The sequence below is a fragment of the Cibotium barometz genome, chromosome 6, assembly GCF_041138505.1.
Source record: "Cibotium barometz isolate CiBa-2024 chromosome 6, ASM4113850v1, whole genome shotgun sequence".
In the NCBI taxonomy this organism is placed as follows: Eukaryota; Viridiplantae; Streptophyta; class Polypodiopsida; order Cyatheales; family Cibotiaceae; genus Cibotium; species Cibotium barometz.
This window is the reverse complement of record NC_141051.1, coordinates 26,630,982-26,657,515: the sequence shown is the minus strand read 5'-3', so window position 1 is coordinate 26,657,515 and position 26,534 is coordinate 26,630,982. Positions and strand designations below refer to the sequence as shown.

The following is a 26,534-nucleotide window of genomic DNA, read 5'->3' as shown; positions in this document are numbered from 1 at the left end:
GAAAAGCCCCAAAAGTTGTCACTCTGTACTGTAGTATTTGTAAGCTTAAAGCCTCATGAAATGACTGGATTCAAAAGTGCAGACCTGTAGACCTTCAACAGGGAGGAGCTACTTGGCGACGGCGTGCTCCGGGCGATGGTAATGATCTGGTCGGGTAGGTACAGCAGGCAACAACAGTTGGTCGGGTAGGTACAGGTGACGGTAGCTGGTCGGCACAGCAAGTGACGGCAGCTGGTAGGTACAGCAAGTGCACGGTGACGACGGGGCAGCGGCTGTGATGGCGATGGCAAACGGACATGGCAGCTGTGACGGCAAGACAGAATGGCCTGAGACGGACGACAACGGAACAGCGACGTCCACTGAGAGGAGGTCCGCGGTGCAAATGTGGCCTTTGCCACGTAAGCCTCAAAGTGGGCTGAGCGCCAGCCGCTGTGGTTGCAGCACCGCCCACTGGCTGGGTGGCGGTGGACCTCCCCCTGCACTAGTGCCGCCTGGTCAGCTGGCGGAAATGGGCGGCCGTGGTTCGCTCCACAATAGCGCCGTGAAGGGGGCTGAGCGGAGGGGTGGCAAATCCTCGCAGGCACACAGAGGTCCGGCCACAACAGTTTTCGCCGACGCACAAAGGTCCGTTAACAGCAGTTTTTGCGGGCAGGTCTAGGTAGTCCGGCGGGCAGCTTCCTCCAAGAGAGACCATCTCTGATACCAAATGTTGGACAGCTACAGCAACAGAGAGAGAGTGTGTTAGGGTTTCAGTTCACAAACAAAACAGAGATGGAGGTAGATAGAGTACACAAAAGGTGAGAGAGAGAATCCGTGGAGGTGATGGAGTCAACCATCCACATATATCCATCCATCATAATAATATGAAAGTACAAAGCAATTGAGAGAGTGTCCTTTCACACTGGATATCCAAGGGGAAAAACCACATGGGAAAAAGTGCTCTTGGTTAGGTCCTGTTCACATGTAACACTACCAAAAGTGTGCATTAGCCTCCAGATTCAGGGATGGACGTTACAGTTGGTATTAGAGCAACCCTGGTGCAGAGGCCAAAGAGGTATGAGTGTCTAGGCATCGTAAATGTCAGAGTTCCCAAGTATTTCTCTCATCGTTTTCTCTTTCTATCAAAACGATTGCTCTACAGAAGTTGTACAAGGTTTTTTTGTAGGCATCAAAGTTCACATATGAAGTCGTGTGTCATTAGAGGGGATGAGAGAAGTGGATCACTGATTTGATGTTGTGTTAGGCTGTAGCAAGTACCCAACAAAAGGCCTGAGGTAGCTGGAGTTTGGGGTTGGCAAGTGGCATGATGGCCAGCCTTAGGGCGTGTGTTGACCTCTAATTAGGCAACCAACATGGAACCCTAGGCTAGAAAGTGCTAAGGGTACCAAAAGAGGACTTTTTTCAAACTTGACTACTCTCGACTGTATGGGCTGATCCTTGATCAGGCACACAGCACAAACGGAATGTTGGAAAAGAGAAACTTTGCTGAAATACTAGGCTAAAAGGGCCTACTGGTAGTGGTTCCCTACTGTAGCGTGTCCACCTATACCGTTGGTCAATGTTATCAGTGGGCTTGATGTTTATGGCATATCTTGTTTTCACTTTGGAACCTCACAAAGCTCTAGCTAACACAAGGCTCTAGGAGACCCGAGCTCTGATAACAAATGTAAGGCTATTGGCTAGATGCAAGAGCTTTGTGAGTAGACTCTTATGGAGTCAAGATCACACTTTGTTTTCTGTAAAGTTTGGGAAATAACGTGAACTTTCCATTGGTATGTAGAATGATGATGGAAGAAAAAAATGATAAACCTGAACCTTTTATTGGTATGTAAAATGATAACAGAAGACAAAAAATGTACACAAGCATTCCAACAACTACTACTATTCTCTACATCAATCTGTGTTTATACAAAAGATTTATCTCAACTATGATTGTAAACCCCAACAAAAAGGTGACTTATGCAAATAACGTACAAGTTGATGATAACACACAAGCTTTCCCCAACACTAGACCGTACAAGTTGATGATAACACACAAGCTTTCCCCAACACTAGACGACTCTCCTCCTAGCTGCCTTCAAACGCACGATTATGAGCTCCAGAGGCTGCTTGATGGTTGACTTAAGAAGGCAGATGATTGTTGATTGAAGTTGGGGGGGGGGGGGGTGGTTGGGTGGGTTATATGTAATTGTAGGCCCATCAGCCCTTCATTATGCTGGTTGGCTTGCCGCCCAGAACTGCGGTTTTCTGACCCATTTTCTATGTGTCCAGACCTGTCCTGGGTCAAGGCCCAGACGCTCCTGTCCGGCAGCCAAAATCTGGTCATGCCCTGCCTGGCCTCTCTTGGGCTGCATATCCCTGAAGAAAGGAGCTGCTTATCCTGATTGGTGATTGGATTGTGCAGGTGCATCACATAGGGTCATTAATTCTTAATGTTACAATACACAATCAGTGTAATTAATCCATCATTAGTGCCACTAATTAGCACTTGCCTAGCATCAACATTAAAGCCAAGCCAATTATTTCTAGGACATAATAGGGGTTTATATTCTCTATCAAGGAAAGAGAGCTACTTATCTCGATTAAGACCCTCAGATCCCTTCATGTAAGATTCTTCACATGTAGGGCACCTCCGACAAATCCCATCTCAAAAGTATAATCCCTAAAATGGCAACGAAAGGCTAAGAACTGTGCTTATTGTGCGCATGCTTTCTACATTAATTGTGTTGACCATATGGTGTGAGTACCTTGCCAGGGCTGGTTTTTGGCTTTCCACGGGCTTTAGAATATGAGAAACTCTGAACCTTTCTACTTCGAGTTCAACATTTAGCTGCTTGTGTTTGAAAATGGTATTAACCATGACTAATAATCCCATATTCCACTTTGCTGAATTTAAATCCCTCAGACACCATTGCTGTGGTTACACGGTATGGATGACCCAGTGGTTAACTTTGAAGCTGGGCAGGCAGGTCCACCATTGCTTGCTAGTCATGGCATCAACTGTGAATTCAAGGTAACAATCTCTCCAGATGTCACTTGTCATACCCCACCTTATACCGCTTGTCACATTACCGCTTGTCACAGCTCTCACTTGTCACAAGCAAAATATCCATTACATAAGCATGCTGGGGTTCTTCAACAATCTTCAAAGCAACTTGCATTTTGTTTGCATTTTTCAATAAAAATTTCCATGTTGAAGCCCTTCACATGGCAAAGAGTCCATGTTAATGCAGGCATACCCTGGTCTTCAGCACAGTATTAGTGCTGCAGAGCTGGCTTATTTGGATCAGTGGATTAAAGCTCGAATTGCTTCCTAAAGTTTTTAGTACTGGTAATGAGCTCATTTGTTGCCTTTTTTAGGAACATTTTTTGGCTGTTTTTCAAGCACATCAAGTAAACTACATGCAAATTGCTTTTGAGAAAGATATGGAGCACTTCTATTATGTGCAACCTATATCATTTATTAAATCTAAAAGTTGAAGAAATTTTTAATCTATTCACTATCATACATGATGTGCCACACAAGCAAGACTAATTTACATGGCAGCATAAACCTAATGTTCTGTCAAAAGATGTGTTGTGCCCCAAGATGGCTTGGTGCTGGTAGCATGTTTTGATTTGACTCTGTAGTGAGAGAGCAGTTAAACACATATTTTTGATGATGCAAGTGGTATTTGGACTTGTGATGTGCTTATATATCTGTCCATGTGACACGTGAAGGTAGCACTACATTTTTATGACTTTAATAGGTTTCTGTAGCCTCTGTTTTCTTCTATTGTTCATGGGAGGCTATGATTGTTTACCAAGAAACTTAATTGTACCAGATATATATTGCAAATTATTTGTGTGTTAATGTGGCCCAAAGCTGATGGGCTGTGGTAAATCTCTCCCTATGAAATAAATTCTTACCATTACAGTCAATCACAGTCGGTCATGACATCGCAACAAACACCACACAGATCATTTCCTTGATGATTCATGGGCATCATGCCAAGAGCTAGAGGCCATTAATGTCCTGAATTCTGAACAAATTTTTTGTATCAATATCTATAGTGAAGTTATGTTCTCAAATTGTGAGGAAGCTTAAAAATAGCCTCTTGAATGAGTACGGCGAAGCCCTTGTTTGTATTGAATGTAGAGGTGGCTAAACTCTCAAATTACTGTCTTTTTTAATTTTTTCTCTCTTACAGAATGGATGGTTAGAAAACATGTTTTCTATTCACCTTGCTGGTTGATCGCAATTGAATCATTAGAAATGTTCATCTTGTTGGTTGATCATTATTCTATAACTTTTGTAAAGATTTGTTGTCAAAGTGGATTGAAGTTTTTAATCTGAATTTACATCATGATGGATCAAATTTAATTCAAAGCTAGATGTCATTTCATGTGGAGGATGGTGTTAACAATCCAAAAATGGGATTGATCATGGTGATAGACATAGATTAAGCAAATTGCAAATCGAAGCATCAAACGCCACAATTACAATCAACGTGGTAGTGCAGGTATTTGAATTTTTGAAGTGCTTAATTAACATTCTATTAAGCATAAAAGCTTCTGTAAAGCACGTACGGAGGAGCACTGTAGAGAGCAGCAAAGCAACATTCTCAGGAGATCTACAACTGTTTCTTCTCAAATTTGCAATCCAGTTTAGCATTTTTATATTGGGTAGCACCAAGCACCTCATTATAGGGCACTCAATCCCTTGGCCTCTTCTGTGCTAAGGGGGGTGATAATCAGCTTCATGCTTTCTTAGTGATTCTAATTGGGTTGGATGTGACACGCAAGTGTCTACTAGTGTCTTGCCTTCATTTTGGTGATTCATGTATATCATGGCTCAACAAAGAAGCAGTCCATAGTGGGGGTCACTTCACGCTATGAAGATGAGTATAGGAGCGCAGCTTTTACAGTGATTGTGGGGAGTGTGTATGGCTCGAACACCTTTTAGCAAATCCTCCACCCCATCTTCATTGACAATTGTGTTTAGTTAGCTCTCTTGTCCTCTAAGGTTACTGAAGCCTTAGATTCTTAGGTTTATCGAATTTGAGGTTTAGCATTTAGTTAGGCCCCTGAACTTCTAAGGTTACTTGAGCCTTAGATTCTAAGGTTTAGCATTTAAGGGTGAGTTCACATTAAGCTCATGATTGATCCTAAGTTGAGACTGATTGTTTGATTGTATCAACTTTTTCACACATTGAAACCTTTGTAACTTTAATTCTTGTGCTCAATTCTAGAAGTAAGAAACAAGAACCCAACAATAATCCTCCCCCTCCCTCCGCTCGACAAAGATAAGGATACTAGGCCAGGACCACTTGACAAAGTAAAGGAATAAGCATGCTGAACACTAGATGAAAAACACCAATTGTTTTCAAGGAGGAGAATAATATTTGTTTTAAGTTCTTGAGAAAGATAAATGCTTGTAATCTCTTGTATATGAAGGAGAAGAATAATATTTGTTTTAAGTTCTTGTGAAAGATAAATGCTTGTAATCTTATATTAAGAAGGAGAATAATATTTGTTTTAAGTTCTTGTGAAAGATAAATGCTTGTAATCTCTTGTATATTTTGTGAAATTATTATCTCCCACCTATGATGGAAAGAATCCTATAGCCAACCTTGTAGGTCAAGGCTTGTCTTGTAGAAGATCAAGGTCCCAAGCCAGTCCTTCTTAGTGTATCTAAGTTGTAGGGTTTGTGAAGTAGCAAATGGATCTAGGATTACTAGATCGAGGGAGGCTATTGAGAAATGCGATCTCGTAGTCCATTCATGGATAGAGAGGGAGCATGTCTTCTTTATATTTGAATGTGCCATTTTCTTGTAACACTATGGTTACTCTTTAATCAAAGTTTCATTGCTACGAGGTAGCGTAAAAGGGCTGGTGAAAGAAAAACTTGGTTAAAGTAGACTTTAGATAATGGAGACAAAGGTGACATATATAGATACAGATGCATAAACGTAAAGGATGAAAAGCCAAGGATGTGAGAAGTATGGATAGACTCTGGAGAATAATAGAATAACGGTAAGGGTCTATAAAATGATGTACAGCCTAGCTTATATAATTCTCCAGCAATCAATTGATAATGTGCGGCCAACTTAATGAGCCGACGTATCTTATCCTTGTTCAAAGGTTGATCTTGTGGAAACCTATAAGCTAGATAGTCCAAAATTTCCTCACTCCACTCAGGCACCATGTCAAGTTTGAACAGACATGCATTAGGGAGGTCATCATCATTGCGAGTTGCAGATTCTTCGTTTGGAATTCTAGACATATAGTCAACCAACACGTGTTGTGTTCCCTTTCTTACTGTGGCATCTTTATGGCTCTATCCCACGCAATGCAAACACTATTAGCGTGCCTATTACTCGCATCATCCTTTGATAAATAAAGCACCAGGCCGATCGTGCTAGCAATCTCCCTTAGGGCAAGATGAAGCCAAGGAGGTAACCCAACGACTTCCACCCACACAGGACAGGATTCAAACAGACTTCTGTTAACACAAAGGGTCAAATGGGATAACATGCATCAACCTGTGATCCATGAAGAGGGGAGCTCTGACAAACAACTCCAACACCGCTTGTGCTTTGGTAAACATAATATTAAAGAAGCCTTTGCCTAGATAGAAAACCTGAGAGATAACTCTACCATGAAAGACATCATCCCAAAGCTATCTAGCGACATCGGCTTTCGACGGAATTTTACCTGAGTAAAACATAATCACACTACACAAAGAGAACAAGTCAACTTGACTTAGGAGACACCTGCAAACATACCTTCTCACCTCTGTTTTGAGGCTTCTGCACTTGAGCAATGATTATGTCGGCTACCCTTTCTGGCAAGGATTTCTTACGATCCCTTTCCTCGTCCTATGTCTCCCGCTTCCTCTTCATCTCCTCGTATCCTTCATTCCCCCAGTCCCCCCAACCGCCAACATTTTCACCTCGCCCAAAATTTAATGGTTTTGTTTTCACATCTAGACCTGTATACCCTTCAAACATAAAAAACCTGTTTAGATTACCTAGTATGCACAAGAGTCTCCCTAGTTGATATATAAGTCAAGCTATGCCAATTTATAAGGCCTGAATTAGTTGTGCCATCTCATCCTTATTCAGCTTGTTCACATAATAAATAGACCAACACATGTATATACATTTATGCATCAACTCTGTCACATCCACCCCAAGAGTGGTTTCTTTCTGAAAGACTATGCAATTTCTGGTATTCAATATCTCCCACAAGCAGCAAAGCCTGATTATGTTGAAAATTAGCAGCCCGCTGCTTGCCCATCTCCCTAAGATCCAATCCCCCCTGGCCTTGGATTCCTATACTACAAAGACCCACTTCCCAATTCTTCCCCATGCCCCTCTAATGGTAGGGCAATCCCAAAAGGCATGTTTCCCAACTTCCAGGGCATATTTGTATCTAGGACAACATCCATTAGTAAAGTTTATGTGAAGCAGCTTGATCCCAATAGGTAAGGCCCACATGCATATCCTCCATAAGAAGACCTCAGACTTCATAGAGATATCTACCTCCCATAGTGCTTTCCATCTCCTCCTCCATAAGAAGACCTAAGACTTCACAGAGATGTCTACCTCCCATATTGCTTTCCATCTCCTCCTCCAGCTATTGGGATTCCAGTTTACCCTCCAGATTTTGTTACAATAATCTACATTCACCTCACTTTTCCTTAACTCCTTGTATAGGTCCCTAGTTGCCCCTTTATCTAGCTTTACACCATTATACCAGGTCTAATCTTTAACTCAGCAGGATTCATCAATTGTTGTGTGGATACCCAGTCCTTTTGTACCTCATCCAATACTTGCCTAACTAGGTGCCCTTCCCTTGAATAAAGTCCAAACTCCTCTTGTAATGAAGGGGGCTTGGTTTTGAACATAAGGGAAGCCCATGGGCATGGATATGGCCGGGCAAGTATGGGGGCCCAGCATTCATGAGTGTGAAAAGGTGGGCAAGTGGCAGCTAATTATTTTGACTAATGAAATCATACTTCTTGGAGCTCCAAGCTTCCATGGCTATGTGGTACTCCATCATCAGTGCATGTGGTACTGCATTATGAGTGCATTCTCTTTCTCTTTCTTCCCATCATTACAGTCGTATATCAAAGCCTTGTCTTTGATCCATTTCCATATTAAATTCAAGAAAATTTGAAAGTTTCTTGGAATTCTTGATTTTCTTGATCTTTCTTGGGTTTCTTGGAAATTTTCTTGACTTTCTTGATTTTCTTGATTTCTTAATCAAGAAATGGAGCATGATGATTGTGGGATGCTGGAAATTTCCTTGATTTTTTATTTGTTCTAAATTTTGGGAGGCTATGGGTCACTGCGGACCAAAATTTGGGGTAGCCACTCTAAAATTTGAAGGGCATGACCAAAATTAGGAGAAATTTGCTCTGTTAATCATGATTATTTTTCTTAATCAAAACATTGATGCTTTTCTCTTCTCCTCCTCATGCTGATCCTTAGAGAACTAGGGTTTCATCCATCTTGAACTGAGCATTTACCTAGGGTTTCAATGATTCTCCTCATAATCAATACCAAGGAGTGATTGATGGCCGTGATTTGAGCGTCGTCGACTGATCGCGCATTGTTCTGGAGGGTCTGGCTACCATTTTCGCTTCGAACCAACGTTTTGGAGCAAGCGTATGCTTAGCTAAGCTTGGCCCAAGCTTACGCAAGCTTAAGTGAGGCATTAATGCCTTTAATAGTGCTGATTCCAGCGACTCTGACGCTGTCTATTCTACAGATTTGGCTGTGCGCCAATGACATCCTTCGAGCTGCGATTATAGTAGTTTGTGATCATCATCTTCAACCTTCAACAAGCAAGTCAACCATGCATGCAATAAAGCATCTTCTAAACATGTGAATGCCATGGATTAGCGATTCCTGTACTGTATGCCTTATGATGCTGCATTTTGGGATTTAACAAGGGGAGGCTTAATCAATGCATTCTAACTTCTTAAATACCATTACTTTAGCTTTTTGAATGCCACATACAATGAAGGTTTGCATTACCTTGAGTTGGAGGTTGTTGCATGGTTAATTTGTCCACCATTGAAGTGATTTGGGGATGCATGAGTATGGTACAACTGAGGCTATAATTTATGAAAGTTTTCTTGACCTTCTCATGTGCTTTTTCTTGGCATTAAGCAAGCATTACATCTTATTGCTTTGCCATGATCCATTGAAGCTTCTAGTTGTTGCTAATTGGATGATTATCTTGCTCATTAATGATGGCTATGGAGTGATGGCAAAGGGTTGAAGTGTTATCCATGAAAACAATGAATTGTGGCTTTATATTAGTGTCAAAGCTTAGCCTAAAGCAAGCACATGCATGTGCCTACATGAGCCAATGATTGCATTGATCTTAGGAGTCCTTACTTGAAACTAATCCTTGCAAATCATATGCCTTGTGATTCACATGGTGTTGGATGCTATTTGGATGTTGTTTTGATGTGATTTGGTGTATCAGAGCTACTTTGGATGATTGAAGGAAAGCATGAGTACATGCTCATTGTAATGGATAATATGAAAATAGCATGAGCCATGCTAAATACATTGTAAGTGCTCCTACCTTCTCTTTTTGAAGTTACATCCACATACACCTCACTTGTACTCTCACTTTAATTCTTAGCATCTAGTATGCTTATGAGGGTACCTTGGGCATTGGACAAGAGGCCCGGGGGGAGCATGGCAAGAACTCTCCTTGTTGTGAGTGCTTTTGGAAAAGCGACAAGAAGGGGGATTAGGTACATTGGATGTGAAGGCTTGTCCCCACTTATGCCTAGATTTGGACTAGGTGTACGAGGGTGGAAAGGCTTGGCTGGGAGATTGGTAAGCATAAAGCGCTCCTTCGATACACAACTCGACTACATTGCAAGCATGTCAAGGCATCAATTTTGGTCGTGTGCTTGAATGAGCTTGGCCTTCCAGCTCTAGCAAGTTGGTATTATTGTAGCATAGCACACACGGGTATGTGACCTTGGCATTTCCTTGGAGCCTTGGGGTTGCTTGCTTGGCAGTGCCTCAAAAGTTGGTGCATAACTTTCTTAGTGGTTTAGCACCATAGATGGCTCTATTTTAATGGGAATAGAAATAGTCATGGCATATATGGTTGTGGTGTTGCCTCTTGCTTCTTTACATCCATGTAGTCTTTCAAATTCTCTAGGGGGTGGTGTGGTGTGGTGTTGACTCTTGACCACCCCTATAGAAGTTGGAAGACTTGAGAGTTGACACCACCGTGAAGACTTAAGAGTCAACACCACCCCCAAAGAAGTTGGAAGACTCGGTGAATATGAAGAGTCTTCAAACTTTTCTATGGACCCTTAGAGAAGTTGGAAGACTTAAGAGTCAACACCACCCGTAGAAAAGTTAAAAGGCTCTTCATATCGACAGATTCTTCCACCTTCTATCAGGTGGTGTTAACTCTTGAGTCTTCCAACTTTGGAGGCAGTGTCGACTCTTGAGATTTCCAAGTTCTCTAGGGGTGGTGTTGATTCTTGAGTGATCTCCATTCTTGCTTAAAGCTTTGGGGATGGTATTTTTTAGGTTATCACTCCATCTTTGGTTTGGCATTGGATGGCATGGTTACTAAGGCTTGTGGTGTGGGTTCTTTTGACCTCAAAATCCAAATGTAGGGGTTCCCTTAATGTAAGCCTTGAGCTTTGAGCAACTTTAACTATTTGTTTGACCTCAGAACTTTATGTTCCTTAAGTATTTCTTTTTTGATTAAGATTTATTTAGGGTCACTTGTGGATGAAGGGCCTTAAAGGAGGTGGCTATAAGGTGTTGACGTGGGTGAAGATTTATGTTCCTTAAGTATTTATGTTGTGATTAAGATTTATTAAGGGTCACTTGTGATGAAGGGCCTTAAAGGAGGTGGCTATCAAATGTTCACATGGGTGAAACTAATGAAATCTTCAATGCTTCTACACCAACAACCACATTGACTTAGATGCAAGCATATTCTTCATTGGCATCAGGATCATGAGATCTACACAGACAATCCACATTAACATAAGATCTACATAGATAATCCACATCACCATGGGTGAACTCCATCATTTCTTTTTTAACAATATTTGGATTTATAATTATCTGCAGTCATGATATTTATGGAGAGCTATGTGGATCTTAGATCTACTACAAGCAAGTGAAGTGCATAGACCATGGCTCATAAAAGTGTAGGATTTGCCATTATCATAAGGGTGGACTTGGAATAGTGGAAGGCATGCACGAGTGCTAGGGAAGTTCATCACTCCATAAGGCATGTTGGAAATTATAGGTATGCATGAGTGCCAAGGGAATTTATCACTAAGGAATGTAGGCATGCACGAGTGCCTGGGGAATCCATCACTAAGAAGAAGTGTTGGAAATCATAGGCATGCATGAGTGCTAGGGGAATCCATCACTAAGAAGGAAATTATAGTGATGGTGGGGACAATGTGTAATTGAGAGAGAGAACATGAACTTTATTGATTGTGTGGGCATGTGCTGGCATGTATGTGTATGCACATGTGCATATGTGTGTGTGCATTTGTCTCTGTGTGTGTGTTTGTGTGCACATGCGCATATGAGTGTGTGTGTGTGCACTCTTACTTGCAAGGTGAGTGAGTGAGTAAGTGAGAGGGTGTGTGTGTGTGTGTGTGTGTGTGTGTGTACACGTACACACACATGCGCATGTATATGTCAACCCTCCATGATGCAAGGCAACCTACGTCTCTTTATCAAGCCTCATGCAAAAAACATGAGAGAGAAGAAGAAGAACTCAAGAATAGAAAAAATACACCTAGCTTGGCATACCATGTTTAACCACCCATTATATATATTAGTGACCCCGAGCATCTAGTGTGTGTGCCTTATTGGCCACATAACATACTCACATGCCCGATGTGTCCCCGCTGGTACCCCCATGCTACACATCATTGGGTCTTTGGCCTAGAACTATTACCCACGAACATTACCCGTTCGCACTTATTAATATAAGTGATGATGTGTAATAGTATGCTGCCATTAGTTTTCCCACGTTACGTCCGTGTGTCCCACACATTATTGGCATGTAAATCGCGCGTATCAATGTGTACATGTCCCACGTGTTGCCACTTGTAAGGGTTGTAACATTCTTCCCCCCTTTTAGGAATCATCGTCCTCAATGACAAACTAAGGATTAGGCTTACGAAATTGAAACTCTATTTCCCAAGTTACAGTTGTCAAGGGATGTCCTTTCCATTTTACAAGGAACTTCTAAAGAGTACAATTTCGCAATTGTCTTTCTCTTCGTTCCACGATCTATTGTGGTCCATGATCTTCTTGATCAAGTTCTTGTAAAGAAATCATACCATTAACTAAATTATCACTGCCGTGAAGATAACGTTCAATAGAGTCACATAAAATATTGGGAGGACACGACATTTGATACATTATATGAGAAAATGCATTGGCAACAACATTCTCTTTTTCTCATCTACACAAGTTTTCCATGTGAAGCTCTTGCATGAATTCGGCCCATCTTGCCTGACGGACTCTTAAATCTAACTGGTTATAAAAATACTTCAGTGTATCATGATCCATGTATACCTTAAACTTAGCTCCATACAAGTAATGCCTCCAAACTTAGCTCCATACAAGTAATGCCTCCAAACTTTGAGCGCATGTATAACTGCATAAAATTCAAGCTCGTGTGGGCTACTTGTGTTACGAACTACTGAGTTTCCTACTTTCAAAATCCACTGGTCGGCCTTCTTGGCTCAACACAGCTCCTAGGGCAATGCTATTAGCATCTGTCTCAATGACAAAAGGTAATGACAGATCCATGATCTTCAACATAGGTGCAGTTTCAACTGCCTGCTTTAACTTCTAGAATAGAAAATAGTAAACTTTCTATAAAAACCAGTTAGTCCTAAGAAATATCTTAGCGCAATAATGTCTTATGGAATAGGCCAAGTGCTACATTCTTCATATCCATCTTTACGCCTAGGCATACAATACATTTTCCTTGAGCACACCAAATAATGTAAACAAGTGTGGTTCATGCTCTAGTAAAGATTTATTATAAAGCAAAATATCATCAATAAAATCTACCACAAATTTATCCATGAATGGCCTAAAGACATCATTCATGAACATCATAAATGGCCTAAAGACATCATTCATGAACATCATAAATGTGATTGGTGTGTTAGTAAGCCCAAATGGCATAACAAGGAGGTACTCATAAATGACCAAAACAAGTACGAAAAGCAGTCTTAGATACATCTTTCTCTTTAATACGAATTTGATGATGTCCACTTTTAAAATCTATCTTACTGAAGACCTTAGCTCCACCTATTGCGTCTATCAAATCATTGATCCTTGGCATTAGATGTCGATGTTTTACAGTAAGTTTATTTAAGGCTCTGTAATCGATAAACGTTCAATACGAACCATTTTTCTTCTTAACTAGCAAAACTAGAGAAGCGAACGGTGAGAGATTGGGATGAATGAGTCCTTTCACTTATTAGTACTTCTCAATCACCTTTGACACCTCATTCTCCTTGACCAAACTCATTCGGTATGGAGGCCTATTGATCGCAGTTGCACTAGGCACAAGCTCTATTCAATGCTCCACATTTAAGATATTCTTAGCATTTTAGTAGTAATTAATGCATTCTTAGGTAGATTTGTCTCACCTTTTATGTGATGCATCCTTCCCTCATGCATAAATTGATAGACATGCATTGCGAAGTCGATAAAAGGCTTCTTCCATGGAGCTTTCATGCATGCCATTCTTTCCCTAGCACAACATCAAAACGTGCTAGTTGAGTAATATCAAAGGTGAGCTCCTCAAAGTAGTATTCAATGGTGAGACCAAGGCTTACAACCTGATGATCCTAAACCTCTATTCCTTTTCCATCTACTAGCTCAACTGTGTACTGATATGGCTATGGTTGAGTTTTCAACTTTAACTTCTTGACTAGTTGAGAATTAACCACATTATGACTAGAGCTCGTATAGAAGAGTACCTTCATTGATTTCCCTTCAACCAAACCCTTCATGACAATAAGTTATGGAAATTAGAAACTGGTATCCGTGACTACAGATAAGATTGTATCTGTAGCCGTGGGCACCCGTTTCTCAATTGACACTGAGAGTATCCTAGTAGAATGTTGGGGTGTCTGCTCTGGAGTATCATCCAAAAAAATCTTCCTCAAGATCATCTCCGTGATCTAAATCTATAGGCTCACTAGTCATATTTGCAGCTATTACTACTTCTTCAATGGACAATCACGCCTTTGATGCTTGCCCATACAAGCATAGAATAAGCCTTCGTTCTTAGCTTTCTCAAACTTCCTCAAACTTCTTAAAAGTGAGAGAAGATATGTGGTCATTCTTTATTGACACCTTTCTCTTAACTCATGCAAGAGTCTTTGAGAATGAATGTACACTAGACATGGATGCCTTCCCTTTTGTCCAGTAGTGTACCTAGAAGCTTCATAAGTAGGTTGCATAAAATAAGAACTAGAACCTTGACCCACTATCTGCTTTTGACCTTTTCGACCATCTTCATAACTAAAGCCATTTCTATAGCTCTTGATAAGGTTTAACACTTCTCTTAGCGTACTAATGGTTGAAGTTTATCATTTAACCCCAAGGAAAATTTATGAGCCTGTAAGAAATCTGGTAAAATTTGGGAAATTTTCATAAGCACCTCTCGATTCTTGTCTGTATACTCCTGAACTGTAAGATTCTTTGAGAGATAAAAAACAAAGTATTAAGTGCTCTACCGTGCTCATCTGGTGACATAAAATTCTGAATAAACATATTCTTAAACATATACTTGTCTGTATACTCCTGAACTGTAAGATTCTTTGAGAGATAAAAAACAAAGTATTAAGTGCTCTACCGTGCTCATCTGGTGACATAAAATTCTGAATAAACATATTCTTAAATTATTCCTAAGTATTCGGGATTGCCTTGTCTTTTTGAATTTTCCTCCACCAACGATGAGCACATCCTGTAAATTATATGTAGCATGCTGGATTCTAATGTGCTCATCTATGATATCACATAAAGTAAAGCATTGTTTCCACTTAGAAAGCCATTGATCTATTGCATCAGCCATATGAGAAGGTAAAGTGCCACTATACATTGGTGGTTTCAAATTCTTTAGTGCAAGTTTTGGCTTTAATCCTTTTTCAAGAGTATCCTCACGGTTACCCAAGGGATGGGTATCCAAAGTCGGCGGGACTAAGGTACTATAAGTGTTATTATAGTGCATATATCATTCATAAATAAGTTCATTTGCTCCCACAAATAATGCATTTTTGGGTGAAGAGGGACAAATTCTGGTGATTATGGGTCAAAGTGATCAGAATCCATTTTTGATCAATAATATGTAAGAAGCACCAAATGACGAAAAATAAAAGAGAAGGATTAAGTGAGCCCCCTGGTCATAAGGATGTCAAAGCTGATGAAGTTTGAAGCCATGTAGAACTAAAGCTCCAAAGATCATGCCAATTGCTACGAGCAACGGGCCATTGGAAGGAGATTCTTTTTGTCGAGATCTCCACGTATGAATCTCCTCCAAGAAACCTTTGAAATAAAGAACGTTAGGGTTTGATATTTTCCCTTAAAAACCAAAAAAAAACAAGGTGTGGTTTTTTTGTTTTGTTTTTTAGTCATGGATTATTTATTTATTTTTTTATTTGGGGGGTTTTGTTTTCTCTCTACGCTATTGTTAACCAACTCTGGCGATGGTGGCTGTGTGCGCGACAGCAAGGTCGAGAGAAGGAGAGGAAGGCGTGGCTTGGCTATATGTGAAAGAGCACAAGCACCACACCAAAGGTGCTTGTGGCTTGGCCACCCACCAGACCTGCATGCAATGATCGACAGTAAACGGCAGCGTGACAATAGATTGACAGACGATAAGTTTAGACGGATATTGACGATGCAACGACGGAATGACGATCATGACGAAATTCCAGTAGACGGACGGACGGACGGGCTGCAGCGACAAGGGAAAAAACGAACGGATGGCTGCAGATCTCCACGCCTTGCAAGATCAAGCCAGGTGCTGCAAGTCCTTCCCCATAGCCAATAACAAAAGCCTAGGCTCTCATACCAAATGTCAGGTCTCCATGCAAGGCAAGCTAGGTCTCTTTTGGTATCAGGCCTCCATGCAAGGCAAGCTAGGTCTCTTTGTCAAGCCTCATGTAAAAAAACGTGACAGAGAAGAAGATGAACTCAAGAATAACAAAAACAAACCTGGCTTGTCATACCATGTTTAACCACCCAACCATTATATATACCACTGACCTCAAGCATCCAGTGTTTACCTTACCGGCCACACACCATACTCACACGCCCCTTTTGTCCTCGTCGCTGCTGGTATCCCCATGCTACACATCATTGGGTCTTTGGCCTACAACCGTTACCCACAAGTTTTCTTTGTGGTACAAAAAACTTGTTCCACTAATAGCTCCATTATAAGCTTGGTAAGTAACCTTTAAATTCCTTGCATAAATTACAAAACTAGTTAGATTAGGCAATTCTAACATAGCATTTCAACACACCACTCAATAGTTAAAAAAGACATCTTTATAATCATACAAAGGAAATGCTCCTTGTCAATCATCAATATAAAACGTCCCAGACATTTGTGCCCTAATACAATATGTCAAAAAGGAATAAGAAAATGTACACACAATGATTTTAAAACAGACAAGCATAACATAATTGAAGAAAAAAATAAGAAAATATACATGCAAGGATTTTGAAATAGACAAGCATAACACAATTGAAGAAAAAAAGATTGCCTTGAGCATAATCTTGGAATATGATTCTTAGATGAAGAATTGAATCTAATGGTTACCTTCAAATAGGAGTTGAATTTGGAGCTCGATGTTTTTTCATACATATACCTGCATAATATTAAAGTGTGTCATAAACGAGTTTCCTGTAAAAAAAGCTTTTGCATACCCATTTGCTAATTTTGTGTTTATCACGAGGGTATTTCCATTTTTCCAAAAAAAGAAAAAGTTTCAAGAAGGCAATTTGAATGATATCTAACCTTTCTGAAAGGGTGTTGATAGCCAATTTACAAAGTATGCCATGTCATAAGCATACTTCTTGATGAGTCAGCATGGCTCATAGAAGAACTAAATTTTTTAATTATTTTCCTTATATGCCCCCCAAGAGAGCGGCAACCCGGTTAATGACTATTGGAGAACTTGTTGAGCTTCATCTTTTAGAAATAAATATTGAAAATTGTCATCAAGGACAACTTCTTTTGACTAAGTGAGGGTTTCTTCCACCATTTGGGACTTCATTACTTTATTTGTTTGTGTAGGCTCTCTAAGAACCCACATCAAGATTTGATCTTTAGGTGCAGTTCACATTTTAACGCTTATTGAATAATTTATTATTATTGCACAATGATCATAACTAATTCATAAAATTATATTCGCCTTTCAAATTTTATGGAACCTACACTCCCTTCCTTGCACTATATAAAGAATTATCTTGGTGTTTATTATGGTACAATTAAGTTTATAGTAGGAAAATGGTTTGAGCACTTAATAAATGTAGTGTTTTGGTACACCAACAAACAATGCAATCTTGAAGCCCTAGACACAAAGTCATTGGGAAAAATTGTTGCATCAATTGAGCTTAAACATAAAACATGGTATTAACTAAAAATGATTTAAACTAATAAAAGTGTTCAATGTACACAAAACACTTTTTTTTATACCAATTAGCACATATATGGATGATTTTTTCAAAGATTGTCAACTTTTCTTTTTCTTGGTACATTGCTATATATGTGACATTACTTTTTTTTCTTTTTCTTGGTACATTGCTATATGTTTCACATTACTTTTTTTTGGGAAATACACGATCCTTACATGTGAAATAAATTGCTATATGTTTGACATTACTTTTTTTTGGGGAAATACACATAATCCTTACATGTGAAATGAGTTAACATAATTTTGCAAGAAATTTAAAAAGTAGGAAAGGTGCTTGATATTTCCATATCTATGATCTGTGTGATGGGAAAGACACAATCCTTACATGTCCTTACATGTGAAATACATTGCTCTATGTTTGAAATACACACAATTCTTACATGTGAAATTATATAATTTTGAAAGAATTTTATAAAGTAGTGAAGGTGCTTAATATAGCTATATCTATGCTCAGTGTGATGGGAATTTCTTTGGAAATTCCTCTTCTTATGAAGTGAACCATGAATACCATTTTCTTCATAATGTGAATATCTAAATTGTAAGAAGTTGACTTTTAGACCCATTCACTACTATATGAGGTTAACACCTTTTCATTTCAAGCACAGTGGCAAGATCCTGGATAAGGAGATATTAATCAACCACATACATGTCTACCGACAATTTGAATTGACATCAACAAATTAAACAACCCAAGATAAGGCTGACCCATGAGTAAGTGACATCATTGTAATCGTCTTTGCACTAGCACATTATGTGTGATGGGTATTGAATTTACATGAAAATAGGCTTATATGCATTGATTTAACACAAGAATTAGGAATGGAAGTTATACGTCCTCTCATACACCATGTAAAAGTGGTATCATTTCATTTAAATCACATAAATAGAGAGAGAGAGAGAGAGAGAGAGAGAGAGAGAGAGAGAGAGAGAGAGAGAGAGAACACAAAAATCATGTCATCCTCATGTTCATTTGCTATAGAAAGGAAAACTTTGAATGCCATATGCCCAACCAAAGTGGTTAATTTGAGTATTCAAAAATAATTTCCCTCATTTATTGAAGAATGAAAGAAAGAAAATTTAAGATTGTAAGACACAAGTTGGGTAAGATCTCTTAACATAAAAGAGTTGTTTCACACACATAATGATGATTAGTTTAAGAGGAACTACATTGGATTGAAAGGTTTGATAGTTATTATTATTACGTTTGGATTGAAAGATTTGATCGTTATTATTATTCATTATTACTATTACATTTATAAAGAGTGGCACGTTAGCCTGGCTATATAGAGTTCAAGTTTGATAGTTTAAGAGGAACTACATTGGATTGAAAGGTTTGATAGTTTAAGAGGAACTACATTGGATTGAAAGGTTTGATAGTTTAAGAGGAACTACATTGGATTGAAAGGTTTGATAGTTATTAATATTGAGTATAGAAAGGGTGGCACTTGAGCCTAGCCATATAGTGTTCAAGTTTGATAGTTAAAGAGGAACTACACTAGATTGAAAGGTTTGATACTTATTAATATTGAGTTTAGAAAGGGTGGCACTTGAGCCTAGGCATATAGTGGTCAGGTATCACGAATCATTGGGATGAGGCTAGAGGGAGCGATGCTTAAGATTACCAACCACTTGAGCACCCCTCTTTAATGAGATCCTTTTGTAGCATTTTCTTACAATTACTAAATGAGTGTCAATATGCCACAAATGCCACAAAAAATGGCATCCTATCCTATACTTCAAATTCTAGGCATAGGCCTATAAAAGAGGGATGGTCTTAAAAAATGCAACAATTTTGGTCATTTGTTCAAAGCCTAACAACAATTATTATACCGTGTATTGCCTTTGAGAGAGAGAGAGAGAGAGAGAGAGAGAGAGAGAGAGAGAGAGAGATGCATCCATTGCCTTTGCTACTAGCTAGCCATTTTGCCTAAAGCTCACACATAGGGCTCATGCCACTCCCGTATGATGTGACCACACACTCCTGCTTTGCTTAAGCTTAAATAATAGATTATGACTATGATGATGGCAATCGAGTCTATGATGATGATTAAGAGAGTACTTGAGTATGGGTGCCTTAGTGCTTTAGTTCAACCTAGATCTTGTTTGAAAGTCACTTTGGGCAGTTATATTTGGGTTGTGTCAAAAATAGTGTAGATCTAGTGGAGAAGCAAGGAGAAATGAATGAGTTTTTTTCCCCTAGGAGACTTTGTGTCCATGGGAATGGGCGGGGGAGGTTGCTGAGATTTCTCCCCTTAGAAAGGTGGGTGTAAAGGACCCTTATATTCGTTGCAAGATATTTAAGGCCTTTACGAACCAAGGATCTAGAATTGGCATTCTCAGGAAAAAATCTTGGATTTTCCGCTCCATAATACCCACCCATTTTTGTATATTTGTCGAAACTAGTGACAAAAGCGTTAGGCTTTTCGAGTTTAACGGAGCACGTTGGTACCCGGCTCGAAAAAATGCCCAATTTTGTGGATGGGCAAATTTAGGTCTCTGCCATGGCCTCCCTTAAAATATCTTTGCAAGTCTATGCAAGTAGTCTAGCTAGGCTTTGATGGTGGCTGGTTAGGGATGACCTTATTGTTTGTAACGTGGCAAGCACGTCAACACGAAGCGGCCCAAACGTTTCATCATTTTGGTTTCTGCTCTGAAACTTCATAATCTCCCCTGATCTCTGCTTCCGGAACCCTAATCTCCGCTGCAGACTGCTCTGTTTATCCTATCTATTGGACCTCCGCTGTATGCAGGTTAGTGACATTTTCTACTAATCAATGCCTCGGGCTTGCCAATCTTTGTGTTAACAAAGCGTTGTTATAACCCTAATCTTGTTGCTGCAATCGTTAATTGCCCCCTGTCGTGAAACCCTCGTGTTGTCGTTAACCCTAATCTCTCCTCGTGCGGCGCAACATGGTCGCGTGTCTCTTGTAATGAAACCCTGGAGTGAAATACGGTTGCGAGCCTGCAGTGAAATCCTGACTGATTCTTCAGCATGACCGTAGCCCTAATTTCTTTCCGTGATCTTTCCGTGATCGTCGATGGGTGAATTCGAATTGCTTCTGCAGTGAAACCCGTGAACCCCTACTGCGTCTTCAACGATGCCCTATTCCTGTCGTGCAACTATCTTTCTTACTTTGAACCCTATTCGCGGTGAAGCTTTATCCGAACCCTTATCCCTGTATGATTTTGTGGAAAAACCCTAATTCGAACCGTCTGTTCTTAAACCTCAATCTTGCCGTGAAAAGGGAGCGAAACCCTCGTCTTACCGTAAAGATACGCTTCTGGATATCTTTTGCTTACCCATTGAAACTTAGATCTTGCTGCGGACAACGAGACATTTCCCCAAGCAACAATAGCCCAACCAAGATTAACCCACATCTGGAGTATCCCATCGAGATTAACCCCATCGGGATCCTGCAATTCTTAATTTTGTATCCACGTCAAGACTGTAATCAAGATTATCTTAAGACTATGCGTAATTTAAGTAGAGTGTGTATTTATCGTCATGTCAGATGAGAAGATCATGTGTAATTAAGATTACATTGCGTAACTAATATAGTTGAAAAGATCTTGTTAGGTGAAGAGATTTTGTCATCAAGATTGCATGATCAAGTCTACTTTTTATGAGATTGTGAATAGCTCATGTTAGATGCCCTAATTAGTTCTTGTGTGAATGTGACAGTGAAATGGCCAAGAGTTCTTTCAAGCAGGAGCACGACTTAGGTTTGCATGCATCTTCTACCCTTATTCTGTCTTTTTGCACACCAAATGTAACGTTACCATGGAAGCATTGTCCATTACAATGTCTTCTCTTGCTTTGAACAGAGAAGAGGAAAGCGGAAGCCTTGAGAATCCGGGATAAATATTCCGATAGAATCCCTGTGAGCATCACCTCAATGTCAACTTTGTGATCTTTGCAGGCTTTCTTGGCTCTCTTTGAAAATTTAAGAGGAAACATATCTCATATTCGTTCGTATCTTTACTAAATTCTTCTGGAAGTGTTTGCTAATTTCCACTTGTAGTCTCGTGGGGGTAATCTCAGCTAGCTGGATGATGGTTGAGGCACCTGCATGATGAGGGTTTCAATATTTAATATTGGCTTGCATGTTTTCCATCCCCATAAGGGCTCTGTATGGTTGTAGGAGTGATCCTTGGTTTGTTCATGATTTTTATGAGGCTTTGGAAGTGCCAAAAGATGTGCACTCTTTCCATAATACTGAATCAGAGTTTTGCATACGCATTGATCTCAACTAGAATGAATTATGTCATCTTGTACAGGCTACATAGGGCACGCTGTAAGGGCCTCTTGGACTTGATATCATCATTACCTTGTTTATGCTGAGTTGTTAGATACATGTGGAAGAGATCTTTGCGTGCTTAGTTTAGACCAGCTGGCTGTTTATGTGGGCAGGTTTGGGTCATTGTATGTTCCAGAATTCAGAATCAGTTTTATAAGTAGTGTTACATGCATCAGGCTTTGACATGCATGTGCTATGACTATTGAGCATAGTTGCATGACAACCCCATTCACATGGCCTTTCAAAACTTCTATTTTCTTAGATAGTGTGCCTATGTACGTTTTCATAAAATTATGGTTTTGTACGATTTCATGAAGTGCTGCAGGGCCCAGACTGGTAGAAGTGGCTCCGATGTGGCCTATGCTTTACATTATATTCTATGGAGGGACTGGTTTAGTGTGTGTATAGAGTGGACTTGGGTAGAAGTAGGTGCGCACCTGTGATGGGAGCCTGGGCCTTGGAGGCAAAGACCCACAAGAATGCTTAGGCTGGAAACAGATTTAGCAAAACGAATGTGAATGACCAAAAAAAGACATTGGAAGAAATGGTGCAGGTTTGGGACAGATTTTGGGGGACTGTTTATTAGGTTTCTCGAAACCAGCGTTGGGCAGGCACCAGACGCTCAGCCCTCCTTTTCTCATTCAGCCCCTCGGCCCTTGTAACTACACCAGCAAGGTGTGAACGTCCTTGGGCACTGTCTCGTGAACAATACGTGTGGTCTTTCTGGCTAGATAATCCAATCCAAATGCAAATATGAAGACAAGTTACCCATAGAAGAGTGTGCCGGAGTAGATAGTCGAAGCTGGACTCGTCGAAAGAGTCAATAACTTGGCCACTAGTCATACACCTGGAGGGGAGTGAAGGAAGCTCAATTGGCACTCCGTTGTCCAGGATAGTCTTGCGTATCTTCGACCAACTGTACGAGCGCAGACTACTTGGTATGTTGGCTCCAAAACGGCTCATAGACTAGAATCAGCCAATCCATGATATTGATAAATAATTCATAGTTTTGTAACAGCATATGCGACATATTCTAGTGTCCCATACCGCTAGAATATTTCCCATATGAGATCGTTGTGTAGGCGACAATTCTAGCATCCCATACTGCTAGGAGCCTCCAATGCACAAGACCAAAACCATAAACTATTTATTAAAATCATAGAAAAACCTTTTCTAGAATCAGAATGGTTTCCAAGGAAACGCCTTTTAGGAAAATAACTCTCCTGAAACACATCTCAAGATAGACATGAGAAACATTCTCCACTTGTGTCAACAGGAAGTTCAACATGTACAAAATTCCAAATATTGGCAAAAAGTATCAACATGGTAAAACTCAAAGTATACTTAGCTTTTCTTTGCCAGATTCGTCGTGAAGCTAAAATAAATATCTCCTCAATATACACATAAGATACCTTGAGATACAGCTCTATATGAAATTTGATTTAAAATCCAAAATAGTCCATATGGAACGAGTGCTGAACACGAGCACATAAAACCAACTCCAGACTTCGAGGATAAATTCTGTGAATCCATAAATCCTTATGCCAAGCTGTGTACTGCTCATGCTTTGGACACATGATTGCTTCCATAAGCCCAATAGCCAAACTGTTGATCTCTGTAGTCTCCACTTTTGATCTTTTCTCTCTCTCATTGTTGGAAGAAAGTCTTTGCTTCTGAGAAAGCCTAAGCTCTAATACCAATGAAACCAGACGGGTGAGGGACCAAATGGTGACAAAACCTTGTCGGTTAATGTTCTCGCTTTCTTCTGTGGAAAAATCCCTGTTCATACCTTGGTTCCACCTAGTGTATAAAACACTGGTCAAGACAGGCGAGGGACCAAATGGTGACAATGAGTTTGTGGGATAGTGTTCTCGCAAGTTCAATTTCTCTCTCTAAATAGAAATCAGATGTACTTGGAGAATTCTGGTACTGAGCGCCCGCATCCTTTGTTGTACAAATTACTCCTTAGGAATAGAGAATTCCGTTGAAGGGGGGCGGGCTGTTCCGGTCTGAGTGTGGTGTCCTGTGCATATGATATTATTTTTCACCATGTGGGATGATGTTTAATGGTTGTGGCCAGTGTTTGAATGCTTAAGTTTAAATTGATGGTCATGTAAAAGGGTGTGTAAGACCTTAGTCTCCCAGGCTTGGCTTGCTTTTGGTGACAGTGGTATTAGAGCATAGGCTTTCTTGGAAGCCGAGGCTTCCTTCCAACAATGAGGAAGAGAAAAGATTAGAAGTGGGGACCTCACTAACCATTAGCTGTTATTGAGCATGGCCAACTTATTCACTTATGGAAGCAGTCATGTGTCAGTAGAGAGCTTAGTCTAAGGATTTATGGTTTCACAGAATTTATCCTGGAAGTATGGAGTTTATGTGCCCATGTTTAGTACTCTTTTCATATGAATATTGTGGATTATACAATCTAGCTTACAAGCAAGCTATATGGAGATATATGTTGGGATATTTTATGGATATGGTGAGGAGATATTTCTCTTGGCTTCATGACGAACATGGCAAAGAGAAGCTGAGTATACTTTGAGTTTTGCAAAGCTTTGCGCTTTGCCAATTTACTGTAGGTGTTTTCGGACACTTAACCCTTGTATGCCTAAACAAGGAGAATTGTGTATTTTTTGCTGTGAACTGTTTTAGGTAAACACTGTTAATGGTTGAAAAGCCTGGCTTATATAGTTTTTCATATGGATATGTCCAAGGACTATGGACTAAGCTTATTGCATATCTTTGCTCGAGGATTTTCTCATATATTTGCTGCATCTATATGGTTATCATAGTGATTTTTGGGCTTTATATACATCTCTATGGCTCCCTTTACTGGGATGGAGTATGTTTTTGGATTTCCTTTATTTGGGATGCATTGGTCTTATGAAACTCATAATTACCTCATGGATCGAGGATTTCTATTGGTGGCCGAAATGCTTGTAAAACTATTGGTGGGGCCAAAATGCCTATTAAACAATCAGTGGCCGAAACGCCTATAAACTATGTGTTACATAAATGTTTTGTAACAACTAGCGGTGGTGACAGCTGCATCAGGCGGCGGCGGCGGCGGCAGCAGCAGCTTGCGGCGGCCAACAGCAGCAGATAGCGGCGGCAGTAGCATCACTCAGCGTAGCAGTACCCGCCTGGTGCCTGTCGCTGTTCGCCGCTTGTAACCATATGCGCCTCAGCCTGGTAGTCGCCTGGAGGTATAGCTTTTGTACGTAGAAGTCGGCGACTCCACACGGCGACCACCTCATGATTCCGCCACCCTTCGCTCTTTTTAAAGAGACGATGTGTTTTTTTTTCTCCAAAAACGCCAAAAGCAACCTTAGCGAAAACGCATGCTTTTCAAAGAATAATATTTATTTTTTTATCATTCAAAGGTTTAAAAACCTTATGACTTTAAAAATCCTTTTTGTCCCCTTTCACACTTGGGCTGGCCACACTTATAGGTTTCCTTTTCACATTCAAACTTGATGCTTGTCCACACTGTACGTCCTATGCCCGTGCCCGAGCCCACCTGCACATTGTCCAAAGGGAAAAACACAGGGTCATAACACACACTCTCTCTCTCTCTCTCTCTCTATTTTCTGCACATCTAGTTCGGTTTTGTGCGTTATTTTCGTCGTGTAAGATGGCTGAATTCTGAGCATTGAAATTACCGATTCAACCTTGAAGCTTCCGCATGCTGCTACTGGTGTCGTTGCTATTGGCTGATGTTGCTGTTGTTGTGCTGCTGTTGGGCGCTGATAAGATGCTGATGCACATGACCTACAGCAGGGTGCTGCTGCACATGGTCAGCCAGGCAAATGATTAGGTGATTGAGCATGGGTTTCTACCAAGTAAAGAGCGACCAGGCGACTACATCTATGGGCTACAGCTAGGCAGACGTCAGGCAAGAGTCTCTTTGCAGACAATATGGCAGTTAGACGAGTGTCAGATGGGAGGCTCTCTACGCTAGGAGGCTGCATGTGTGGAAGCAATCAGCGTGGATCTCTCTCTCTCTCTTATCTCTCTTGAAAGAAGGTGAGCTGAAGGAGGCACCGAGGAGTTAACAGCCAAGGAGTCTCTCTCTCTCTTTCTTCGCAAGCAGGTTTTGTTTACAAGATTGGGATACAGAGGATCAAGCTGCATATGCACAGGATGATGTTCTTGGAAGAGATGTGTTGTTGCTCTTCATCTTGGACTTATGTGTATTCAGGGATGGCTTGACACATCCTCTATCTTTCTCTCTCTCGGTTTTTGGCGTCGTGATTGGATGATGCATATGAGGATTTATCTGTCATGGAAACAGGACATTGGTCTTTCGAGAAGAAACAGGACTTTGGTATTGGGGATACAGGCTTATGGTATATGGAAACATATCTGTGGTTTATCAGATACAGGTCTTTGGTTTCGTGAGGAAAGCATGTCTCTGAATTCACGTGAACAGGTTCTCGTTTTCTCAAGGTTACACGCAGGTTGTGACTATAGGAAGGACATATGGTTTGGTACAGCCC

General features: G+C 40.4%; 2 protein-coding genes across 4 annotated transcripts in view; both read left to right on the top strand.

The window, feature by feature from the left end:
• The window catches only part of LOC147637583 (carboxylesterase SOBER1-like), a 68,771-nt gene extending 52,947 nt beyond the window's left edge, over window positions 1-15,824 (top strand). Inside the window, exons 5-6 of one of the 3 annotated variants that reach the window (XM_086799392.1) lie at window positions 2,906-3,013; window positions 3,234-3,508. In XM_086799392.1, the coding sequence (XP_086655518.1) occupies window positions 2,906-3,013; window positions 3,234-3,317 (192 nt within the window). In that variant the 3' untranslated portion in view covers window positions 3,318-3,508. Of the gene's footprint in view, window positions 1-2,905; window positions 3,014-3,233; window positions 3,509-15,764 lie in introns of those variants that run through there. The other 2 variants (XM_086799394.1, XM_086799393.1) reach the window with 2 other exon arrangements.
• A 4,453-nt stretch (window positions 15,825-20,277) lies between these two features.
• The window catches only part of LOC147637582 (autophagy-related protein 8C-like), a 31,457-nt gene continuing 25,200 nt past the window's right edge, over window positions 20,278-26,534 (top strand). The window contains exons 1-3 of the mRNA XM_086799391.1: window positions 20,278-20,487; window positions 21,420-21,460; window positions 21,563-21,618. Coding sequence (XP_086655517.1) covers window positions 21,424-21,460; window positions 21,563-21,618 — 93 coding nt within the window. The 5' untranslated portion in view covers window positions 20,278-20,487; window positions 21,420-21,423. The remainder of the gene's footprint in view (window positions 20,488-21,419; window positions 21,461-21,562; window positions 21,619-26,534) is intronic.